This window comes from Protopterus annectens, chromosome 7.part1 (assembly GCF_019279795.1).
Source record: "Protopterus annectens isolate FY-2018-M chromosome 7.part1, PAN1.0, whole genome shotgun sequence".
Lineage (NCBI taxonomy): Eukaryota > Metazoa > Chordata > Ceratodontiformes > Protopteridae > Protopterus > Protopterus annectens.
Genome location: NC_056740.1, coordinates 300845661 through 300857689, shown reverse-complemented (window position 1 = coordinate 300857689; position 12029 = coordinate 300845661). Strand labels below are relative to the sequence as shown.

The following is a 12029-nucleotide window of genomic DNA, read 5'->3' as shown; positions in this document are numbered from 1 at the left end:
AAAACAAGTGATTTTGCTAGAAATCTTGCAGCTTCTCTGACCACTCTTCCAAAGAGCTAGTTTCCTAGAACTGGAAAGCAGCCATATCCAGATACACAATTAATGATGCACTGTGCAACTGATGCAGACATTTCTGAACATTCTAAAAGGTGAGCTTTGTACAAGAAAATGAAATCTATGCATCTGTGTACGTGTGTGTGTGTGTGTGTGTGTGTGTGTGTGTGTGTGTGTGTGTGTGTGTGTGTGTGTTTACACATGGGTATGCATGTGCTGTGTGAATTAAGTAGGTTTCATCTGGAGTAATGCATCTCATTATAAATCACGACAAATGAAGATGTGATTACTACATTAGTGATATGAAATCCACCCTTAACAGCTGTTTCCCCCTAACATACAATTAAGTTTAAAGCATCAGTCTCCTTTTCCGTCAGCCCATAGAATTTTGAAATGGGGTACTGCGAGTACAACAGGGATCTGCTGGCAACCAGTAACATGTTAAGTGACCTAAACCACAGACTGCACAGGTCAAAAATAACACTGACAAAATCTGCTTCTATTAAAACTAATGTAAATGCTTACATTATGCACAGAAGTCAAAACTGTAATTGCAGGAGAAATAAAAAGATTGTTAAGTGATTGTAAATTGATGGACTTCCTTAATTTTTTATAAATAAATGTACTTATTTTTAATGTATTTATTTAACTGTGTAGATGAATGAGTCCTTTTCAGATATTTGGGTTATACTTTTTCTTCTTCTTCTTTCGGCTGCTCCCGTTAGGGGTCGCCACAGCAGATCAACTGTTTCCATTTCCTCCTATCCTCTGCATCTTGCTCTGTCACACCAACCACTTGCATATCCTCTCTCACCACATCCATAAACCTTATCTTAGGCCTTCCTCTTTTCCTGTTACTTGGCAGCTTCATCCTTAGCATCTTTTTCCCAATATACTCTGCATCCTTCCTTAGCACATGTCCAAACCAACGTAATCTTGCCTCTCTGGCTTTGTCTCCAAACCTTCCAACCTGGGATGACCCTCTAATATACTTATTCCTAATCCTGTCCATCCTCGTCACACCCAGTGCAAATCTTAGCATCTTCAACTCTGCCACGACAAGCTCTGACTCCTGCCTTTTTGTCAATGCCACTGTCTCCAACCCATATAACATAGCTGGTCTCACTACCCTCTTGTAGACCTTCCCTTTCACTCTTACTGGTACTCGTCTGTCACAAATTACTCCTGACACTCTTCTCCACCCACTCCATCCTGCCTGTACTCTCTTCTTCACCTCTCTTCCACATTCACCATTACTCTGAACTGTTGATCCCAAGTACTTAAACTCATTCACCTTCGCCACCTCTACTCCCTGCATCCTCACCATTCCTCTATCCTTCCTCTCATTCACACACATATATTCTGTCTTAGTCCTGCTGACCTTCATTCCTCTTCTCCCTAGAGCATATCTCCACCTCTCCAGGGTCTCCTCCACCTGTTCCCTACACTCACTACAGATCACAATGTCATCTGCAAACATCATAGTCCACGGGGACTCCTGTCTGATCTCGTCTGTCAACCTGTCCATCACCATTGCAAATAAGAAAGGGCTCAGAGCTGATCCTTGATGTAATCCTACCTCCACCTTAAACGCATCCGTCACTCCCACCGCAGACCTCACCGCTGTCACACTACCCTAGTACATATCTTGTACCAATCTTACATACTTCTCTGACACTCCCGACTTCCTCATACAATACCACAACTACTCTCTAGGCACCCTGTCATATGCTTTCTCTAAATCCACAAAGACACAATGCAACTCCTTCTGATCTTCTCTGTACTTCTCCATCAACACTCTCAGAGCAAACATCACATCTGTAGTTCTCTTTTCTGGCATGAAACCATACTGCTGATCACTAATCATCACCTCCCTTCTTAACCTAGCTTCCCCTACTCTTTCCCATAACTTCATGCTGTGACTGATCAGTTTAATCCCTCTGTAGTTACTACAGCTCTGCACATCACCCTTATTCTTAAAAATCGGTACCAAAACACTTTTTCTCCATTCCTCAGGCATCCTTTCACTTTCCAAGATTTCATTAAACAATCTAGTTAAAAACTACACTGCCATTTCACCTAAACACCTCCATGCTTCCACAGGTATGTCAACTGGACCAACAGCCTTTCCGTTCTTCATCCTCTTCATAGCTATCCTTACTTCCTCCTTGCTAATCCACTGCACTTCATGATTCACTATACGCACATCATCCAACCTTCTCTCCCTCTCATTCTCTTCATTCATCATCCCCTCAAAGTACTCTTTCCATCTGCTCAACACACTCTCCTCGCTTGTGAGTACATTTCCCTCATTATCTTTTATCACCCTTACCTGCTGCACATCTTTACTAGCTCAGTCCCTCTGTCTAGCCAATCGGTACAGGTCCTTTTCTCCATCCTTAGTGTCCAACCTTTTATACAACTCTTCATACGCACTGGTAATTTATATACAGAATATATATGTATTCCACTGTTTTCATTTTTCCAAGTCTTTTGGGTTTTTAATACCATGATGGGAATGGACCCCATTCCTAAGTCAAAGTATGATTAAAGTTCATGAAATTAGTATTGTTTAAATCTTTGTTGTTAGCCAGAAGTGCACCTCACAGCACCCGCAATGTGCCCAGAATTGACTCTTTCTGCAATTTGTGCTGCAGAGATCTTTTCACCAAGCTAAATTGCTGCCTCAGAATATGATAAATTAAATGCACAGTGTCAGTCCCACAACCTCTGTAACTGGCAGATTGGTAAAAGAGTGCGAGTTTACATAAATTATGGAAAGAAACACATGTAATTTACTTGTTCAAGAGACACTAGAGTGACAGAACCATTTATTACTGTTCCACAGCATGTCTGATCCCTAAAGCCTTACAGATGTAGAAAGCAGCCCCGAGTGCCTTCAGCAGTACAAACTTTGAATGCTTGATATACAATATGGCTTTAGGCCAGAGCATCAAAATTATATTACCGTAATCAAAATTCAGTGATGTAGACACCAACACAGATAAAAATAAAATCATGCATACCTTATTTCCTGATATAAGCAAACTGATTGATGTGATATAGTGTGATTAAGATAAGTTACTACAAAAACTTAGGATCTGTAGACTATAAACTGTTTAAACTGAAAAAAAAACTTTTATCTCTAACCATACACAAAGTATAGGATCATAGGAGGTTACTAGGCTAATGACCCTAGGACTCTTTCAAGCATAGCTAAGTTTTACCCTTATTTCCATGATCAGGATCTATTGCCCCTGTCCAAGAGGGACACAGGTGGAACCCCCAGGGTGAATTTACGTTTACCCATCCAATCGTCCAGATTGTGTCTGAAGAGGGCCAATGAGGTGTTCTGCTTAACATGAAGTGGGAGTCTGTTCTAAAGGTGTGGTAACCTCTGGGAAACAAATCTATCACTCCAGCAGGTTCGGTTCTATTAATGTCACATACCAGGTTAAGGCCCTTAGAGTGAGTAACCTATGTAGCATTTGACTTACGGATATGCAGCATTTTCAACAAAGCAGGGTCAAAGATTGCCTTACATGCAAGGCAGGGATTGCCTCTGAGTAGTCTGTATGAAACAGAATAAAGTGACAGTGATTTCAGACGATCCTCATAGGACTGATGCTGAAGACCTTGAATTTTCCTTGTGAGGAATCTTTGTGGTCTCTCCAATTGTTGCAGGTGCTTGGAAAGGTACATACCAAAAGGACATTGTACTCAATTATTAGTCTGAAGATGGAAGAGCACAGGGAGGTTATAACTTATTTTTTTCTGGAGGCAATGCCCTTACTTATGAGATGAGCAATATAGAATGCCCTTGTTAGCACTGTGGAGACATGGTAGCCAAAGGTAAGGTTGTTATCAACATGTGTGGCCAGGTGTCTCACCAATGAGTGGGTACTTAGAGTGTTGTTACTGATGTGGTAGTTAGCAGGAACATGGCTCTTACTAAAAGGGATGATAATACATTTTTTGCATTAAGTTTATGGCCATGACTTTGGTACCAATCATTTGTTTATGTAAGACCCTCTTCTAGGATGTTGACATCATTTGGAGATTTTATGACTGCTCCCAATTTGCAGTTGTCAGCAAACTTTGTCAGCCACAGACCTACAGTTTTAGCTTTTACTTCAGAGAAATAGACTCCAAACAGTAGAGGATACAGGAATGATCACTGTGGAACACCACTGATTACAGGTCTGCTGTTGGAGGTGGAGTCCCCTATTTTGACTATATGGATTCTATTAGTGAGCCAGTTAGCAACCCATCTAATGATATAAGGGTTGATACTTAGCTGGGTCAGTTTGTCATCGATACCTGAGTGGGGGATAGTGTCAAAAGCCTTGGCTAAGTCTAGGTAGACTGTATGCACAGATTTCCCCTCATCAAGGGCCTTGGTGACTGTCTTGAAGAAGTCCACCAGGTTTAACATGCATAATCTCCCTTTGACAAATCCAAATTGAGTAGGGTCAAGTGTTTGGAGATTACCGCTATCTTTGTTGATAAGGTCCATGATGATATGCTCCATGGCCTTGCAGATAAGGCTAGTCAAGCTAACAGGTATATAGTTCCTGGGGTCAGTGGAAGCACCACCTTTGTGCAAGAGGATAACAGTGGCCTTTTTCCATTCAGCTGGGATGAAGCTGGTGCTTACATTATGATTGAAAAGAGTACCCAATGGTCTTGCTAATTCTTGTTTGAGCCCATGTGGGATGCAGCCTGAGATGTTATCAGGTCCCATAGATGCTGTGTTTATGCTCTTAGAGAGGGCATTCACGACCTGCTCTTTAGAGACAGAAGGTAGACGACAGGTGGTAGGGATGTAATGGGGTACGTGTGGCAGGGACAGGGGATTCAAAGAACCTGTTGGTTAACAGGTTAGCAATACCACAGGCTCAGTATATGGAGTATCATTAACTACCGGACTGGCACAAATCTGGGCCTTTTCTTTTAGGTTACAGATGTAACTAAAGAATGCCTTATGATTGTCCTTAGTTGAGCAAGCTAATTTGGATTTGTAGTTAGCTTTACTGGACTTCACAAGAAGTCTTATTTGCCTGTTTAAGCTGAGGAGGGAATGTTTCCAGTTCAGGGCTCTTTCCCTTTTACTCCTAGACAGCAATTTATTTTTCTTATTGTAAAGCCTGTTAATGGTAGCTGTCCAACAGGGAGGTTTTCTCTTCCTTGAGGAGCTTGTTTTGATCCTATCAGGCACTACCAGGTCAATGCAGTTATACAGGTGTTTGTATAAAGCATTTGTGTAGAATTCGGCATAGTTGCTAGTTCCATCTGAGGGGGAAGGTGCAATGAAGCTATTTATGTCACCCCATAAGAGATTATAATCTTCTTTGGAGATGTTTTTTTAGTTTACTTGCTGCTGGGGGTGGGGGGAGGGGCAGATGTGGTAGTTACTTTGAAAGAGACTGATTTTTGGCTACATTTCGCCAGGAAATACCTCACAGTTGGGGTGCTAGAGTGGTCCCCCATATTGGTAAATACCAGATCCAGGATGCTGGCACCCCTTGTGGGGATGTCAACCAGCTGGTCAAGGGCACTGGAGTTAATGAAGTTGAGGAAATTTGGGCAAGTGAGTTTGTGCACAAGTAATTTACCCAGTCAATTGATGGGTGGTTAAAATCACCCCAAACCATGGTGTAGAGATGTATCTTGATAGATTCAAGTAGATGCAAATATAGGCAGAGTAGGTGTCCTGATTCATGGAGGGGGTCCTGTAATTGGTAGTGACTTGAATAAGTGTCCTACCAACAGTTAATTGCACCTAAAGTATATCCAGGGAATTATGCTGTCTAACCAGTCTGGAGGTGTATTTATCTTTAATGAATATTAATACACCACCTCCTTTAGTTTTCATGCCTTCAGTTTGTGGTCTGAATGTGTGGAAGGAAGTGTAGCCTGATATGGCTGGGGTGCTGTCCACAGCCTTGAACTAGGTCTTCATGACTATGCAAATGTCTATGTCTTCTAAGGTGAGGACTGCTTCCAGAAAGCATAACCTTGAGGTTGATTTTATGAGCTTTTACATTGGGAATTTTATCCTTGAAACTCTGCCTAAACAAGGCACTATGGTGGTGGCAAGAGCCTTGGCCAGTAGCCAAAATCCCAGGGGTGACAGATGAAGACCATCTCTGGCAAAGCATCAAGGTTTGTTGATCATGTCATCCCAAGTTGACATACTGTATCCCCTTAGAATGATTGTGTTATGAACAAACATGTCAAATCAACAACTCCTTGACATTTATAAACCTAACAAATCTTTTGGAAAACTACTTTACAAATGCAGCATAGCCCAAGCATGGAACAAACTCCTCTCACATATAAGAACCATCTCCCACCATAAGCATTTCAAAAAAGAGCTAAGACTACATTTACTTAGCATAAAATCTTGTCCCTGTTATGACATTACCTAACCCATTACACCTCTTCATCCCCCCCAAGCCAGTAATAAACTACACTCAGTGGCATAGATGTAACTCAAATCTAGTTCTATGTTAACTCTTGTTTTTGAGGTATGTTTTCATTTCCATTTTTTACCTGTCTGATACAAAAAAAACCCATCGTCTATATGTGTTTTTATCTTGTTCATATTTTTTTCTGTACATCTCAATTACCTGTAATTGTATTACTACTGCTATTTGAACTATGTTTTTTATTAATTAACTATGTTAATATTATTCTTGGTGTCTGTAAAATCTCTGGAGCTTTTCTCCTTGGGTCTCCACTGAAAATGGGCCACTGGCTCAGTTGGACCAACCCGGTTAACAAATGTCAAATAAATAAATAATAAATAAATAAACGCACTTAACAAACATGCCAGCTATTTCTCCAACTATATCACTTGGTACCTTGAAAATATTTTCCTTTACGAATGAACTTCTGCAAAATTGTTCTAAGACAAGAATGTTGATGCTGTGGTTTAACGCAAGTGACCATCCTCAATGCCTCTGATTCAAATTAACGTACAGAAAACATTGACAAAGCTAAAATTAGTAGTTAGCAATATTAAAATTAAAGCTATCCTGTTTGGTGGCAAACTTATAGGACCAAACAGATCAGTACTGTTATAACATTCTTCTTTTCTCTGTTTTCATTAGCAAACTCCTCATGACCTTCCTAATCTATAACTCACCCATCTATGCTGATGACATGGAAGTCTTTAGGTCCAGCAGCAACCACTCAACATTCAAAATACAGCTAAAAAAGACCTTAACTATATATCAATTTCTGGTTCAGTAATGACAAACTAATACTTAATCCAACAAAAACAAAAAGCATGCTATTTGGCACCATTCAAAAATGTAAAACAATCAGTCAGTCACTAAATATCACTTCCCTTTGTGGCACACCAGTAGGAACAACTACCTCCTTCAAATACCTCAGTTTATAGCTGAAACACTCATTAACATTTGATATCCACATAGGAAATTCCAGGGCAAAAGTTAACTGACTTTCTTCCGGGCCAGGAAAATCTCAGCCTACCATTCTAAACCAGCCAGGGCAACTACAGGCAAAGGAGTCCTTCTGGCCCAACTTGAATATGAACTACCCATGATACCCACACTCTCTAAGAAAAACTCCTCCACACTACAGACTATCAAAAGCAGAATCTGTTGCGTTATCACAAACCCACCTTTGAATGAGCACCACTGCCACACATTCAAAAGAAAAATGGCTGCCAATGCACCACACAGTAGACCTGCTACTAGGCTGCCTCATCTTCAAACTTCTCAGTTTAACTCATTCCCACTACTAGCTGTCAAGCTTTATACTGAACACACACACACACACACACACACACACACACACACACACACACACACACACACACACACACACACACACACACACACACACACACTTTCTCTCTATCTCTACAACCTCAGATGCTTCTCTCAAACAACCCACACACACTCCAACCCCTACAAACCTGGCTAGACTACACCAACCACTCTTTCTCCATCTTGCTTGTAAAATATGGGAATCCCTCCCAAATCAGCTAAAGGAACAATAATCCTGCTTGCTGACATTCAAAGATGAACCTAAAAATTTCCTCCACACCAAATCGAAATGTACTTGCCACACAGCAGGTCACAACACATAAGGGCCTCAAAACCTATAGCCTTGCTCTCTCTCAACTACTAACACCCCCCAACTCCACACCATCCCCTGTCCTGACTGTTGTTACCCACCAGCATTTCCAGCATGATTAAAACCTGAAATATAATCATGTGAATTGTAAAATGTGCATTTCTCTCATAACTGTGACTACATCTTTTAGTTGCTACTGTACAGTTTTTGTTATATATTGTTACTTTCTATTCTGTTTTTTTATATATTCAATTTACTCCCTCTCGGATCCCCTTTTTTTCTTTGCAAATTATTTAACTCGGGCAGCACCTGCAAATGGTCAGTTGTGATCATTGTACCACCCTAGTAAACTAACATAAAATAAAAATAAAAATAGAATACTACTAGCCTCCATGGAGATAATTTGTGTTACTGAGGTTTCGCCTACAAGTGAACAAATGCTCACTGGGATTTTGACTCATTGGGCTGCTGAGTAATCAGTAAAAGTAAATAAATAAATACTATACCCAATGTATGTGATTCAGTCCCAGAATAGTTTGATTTTGACTGAGAATGTAAGCCATGTCTGTGTGAAAAACTCTGCTTGAAGCTGAGCAAAAACTGTTTTTTGTAATAGTTACTGGTGACAGAAAGATCTTATTGGAGTTACAAGATAACTGTGTGCTTTACTGCAATCCCTTAGCAAAGCAAAATGGATTAGCAACTGGTTACAAAGTACAAACAGGAAATAAAAAAATACAGACTTAGACATTACAGTTGTTAGTCATCATACTGCCTTAGTTATTTCATAAAACTAACTCGTGAAGGAGAGTGACACACAGTGGTCCTTTTCTGTTACCCAACGTGCAAGTACGAAAAATGGAAATTGACCATAAGGAGTAATTTGTAGTAATCCAAAGGTTATATGCAGTGAAATTTGTGACATAATTACATCTTAATGAGACAGAAAAAAAATAAAAAAAATAAAGATAGAGTTACAAACATCCATGGCAAAACAACGGAACAAGCAATACAACATACAACTGCCACGTAAGGATATAGTAATTACATATTTACCGCTTCATTAATGGCAGCAACATTTAGCTGCTGCGTCTTGTTTTCTAGCTCAGTCAGTGACCTTTTATGTGCAGCCATGTTTTTTTGGAACTCATCGTTTTTCTTTTTTAGCAGATTCTCTGTTTCTTCTCTTGTGCGACGAGACTGCTCTACAAGGCTGTTTTGGCCAAACACGGTCCTGTTGGCATGCTCTTCTGCTTTAACAGATATTCCGTAGGATCCTTCAATACTCTGGAAACTCTCTAATGGGATAAATGACAGTGCAACAACATGAAAAATTATTCAGTAATTATTTTTACACTTGGTAAACTGTTGTGATTATGCAAAGCATTCTTAAACCCTTGTGTAACAAAAAAATGTGCTAGATGCCCACCCCCCACAAAAAAAACCCACCTCACATAAAACATCACTCTTGTCTTTTCTGAAATCCTGAAGTTTCTTCTTATTTTATTTTATTGCCTCACATCCCTCTCCCCCCATTCATCCTTCCTGTCTCGTGGCATTTCACAATACTTTGAGATGGCAGCACAAACTAGGGATGAATGACATTATCCAGTGGGAGTTAGGATGTTTTCGGGATTCTTTCTAACACTTCTCCATTGGCTGGATAGCATGGTGTAATGCCCACAATTCTGATACAGTGCAGGTGCATGCTTCTACATATCAGCCATACATTCCCTGATAGACTCACACTCTCCAGTGTTCCAAGAACTGAGCTTCTGAGCCTTATCACAGAGGATGTTTCCATGGTAAGGCAAAGCCAATTCTACTCCAACAAGGGTGAGCCACCATTGGTTTCTCACTCCCAACATTCCCCAGTTTGGCTTCCCTAGTATCCAGACTATTTGCTGAACCTGACGCAACTGAGCATAGCCAGAGCCAACATGTTGACCCATACATCTGGTTCTGAAATCCTAATGTTTTCTTTACAGAGGTCTTCAGAAATCTTCATCCTCATACCTCATGATGGTGAGGAGCTTCATCTTAAATATCCCATTCATGCAATTCAACCAGTGTAGAACAATGCTTATTGAAGCAATGGCTGAGGGTGCACATTTCAACACTTTTAAGTTTTAGTCATTTTTGTTGTTCAGAATCTTCATCAGCTTTGCATTTATTTAACTTCTTAACTACAAAGCCCTTGAACAAACTAAACAAAAATGACAAAAGCAAAACACACAAATTATAAACAGTTAAAAGAAATATTGTTTATGCCCACAATAAAATATGTTCATCAGCACTGCCATTAAATGTCAAGTTGAGAAATTATGTTTCAGGAAACTCCTGATGCAGGCCAAGATGTGATGCTCCCTAAATCTTCAAACTAATAAATTCCAGAAGTACAGGCCCTTATAAATAAAATACTAAGTACCACATGATTTAAGACATGCCATAGGGATTATTAGCAGGTCTTGGGTAGTAGAACACAATACTCCACATGGGTAATAAGGAAAATTTTTTCTTACTGTTATCAGTGCATAAGGCACCTTACAAAATTACAGGCACCTTATGAAATTGAGGGCATAACATTACTAGATATTGTGAAAACTGCATAAAATATTAAAATGATCTCATATTTCAAAGGAAAAGACCTGATGAATAAAGTTATATGTATTTCTTACCACTTATATTATATACTTCATTAGAAAGTATTGCAGCCAATTAGATTTTCAGTGTAGCAGCCAAACAAATTGCATCACTTTAGATCTCCTTATGCCCTTCCAAAAGAACTACTACATTCATACTACCTTTATGTGACAAAATCAATTCATCCAGCACTGGAATACTGTTGGAAAATGCCAATTACAGATACCTTATTAGTTCAGAATATTAATTTAAAGATTTTTGACATTATAGGAATAATTATGGACGAATGGAGATCAGAGAAAGGAACTCTTGCTTGGACATCATTGCATCTCTACAACATAAAAATAATGGACTTAGAACAAAAACTATAATGTTTAGCTTTGTCCCTATCAAGTAGGCATTCAAAGCAGTTCAAGAATGCAAAATATTAAAATTGTAGACATTCCCAAGGTCTCAAAGATTTTATAATAAAACTGTTTGTTTGGACATCTCTCATCAGGAGTTGGACATCTCAGGATCTCAAGATCTGGTTGTGGATACAGTTCAGTGAGCTGTAGAACACAACTCACTGCAAATAAGAAACCAGTGTGTTTTCTTATTACATTTTCTGAAAAAAGATTCTGTCCTAAGGCAACTCAGAAACTATAATGGACATCCTAGGCATCATAACAGTGGTGTTGGTTCTTAATTAGAAATATGAGAAAATACAGTTATTTGAGGTACTTGTCATAACAGATATTTGAGGGAAATACTCCTGAAGCTGTGTTCTACTCTCTAAATTCAATTATTGTTCAACTTGTTTTTTCCACCATTTATATGATGTTCTGGAGCAATGTAACAAGTAGTGTATACTGATATGCCATTGTTGTTGGATGGTAGAAATCTATACATAAAGGTAACACTGGTCAATATCATCTCGTTTCATAAGTAAAAAACAACAATCCATTGCAACACATTGATAATCAGAGCACTGCATGTACACAAAGAATAACTTTTAACAGGGTGGTAACAGAAGAAGACGCTAGAACAAGAGTCATAGCAGAAGATGGGTCTCTTTAGGGTAACAAGAGTTCCTTCTATGAGGATCTACTATTACAGTGAGTATAACACGAGGGATCTGGAAAATTTCACAATACAAAATATAAGATCACAAACGGGAATATAGAAGAGAAGATTAGTAAAGCAGAATTTAAACAAATAAAAGCTGAAGTTATGGAATACCT

The 12029-nt window shown here is 39.3% G+C and overlaps 1 protein-coding gene across 4 annotated transcripts in view; it reads right to left on the bottom strand.

The window, feature by feature from the left end:
* Window positions 1–12029, bottom strand: part of LOC122807740 (laminin subunit beta-1-like) — a 2263691-nt gene that overhangs the window by 460343 nt on the left and 1791319 nt on the right. For all 4 annotated transcript variants that reach the window (XM_044078727.1, XM_044078725.1, XM_044078726.1 and 1 more), the window contains one exon: window positions 9220–9461. In XM_044078727.1, coding sequence (XP_043934662.1) covers window positions 9220–9461 — 242 coding nt within the window. The remainder of the gene's footprint in view (window positions 1–9219; window positions 9462–12029) is intronic.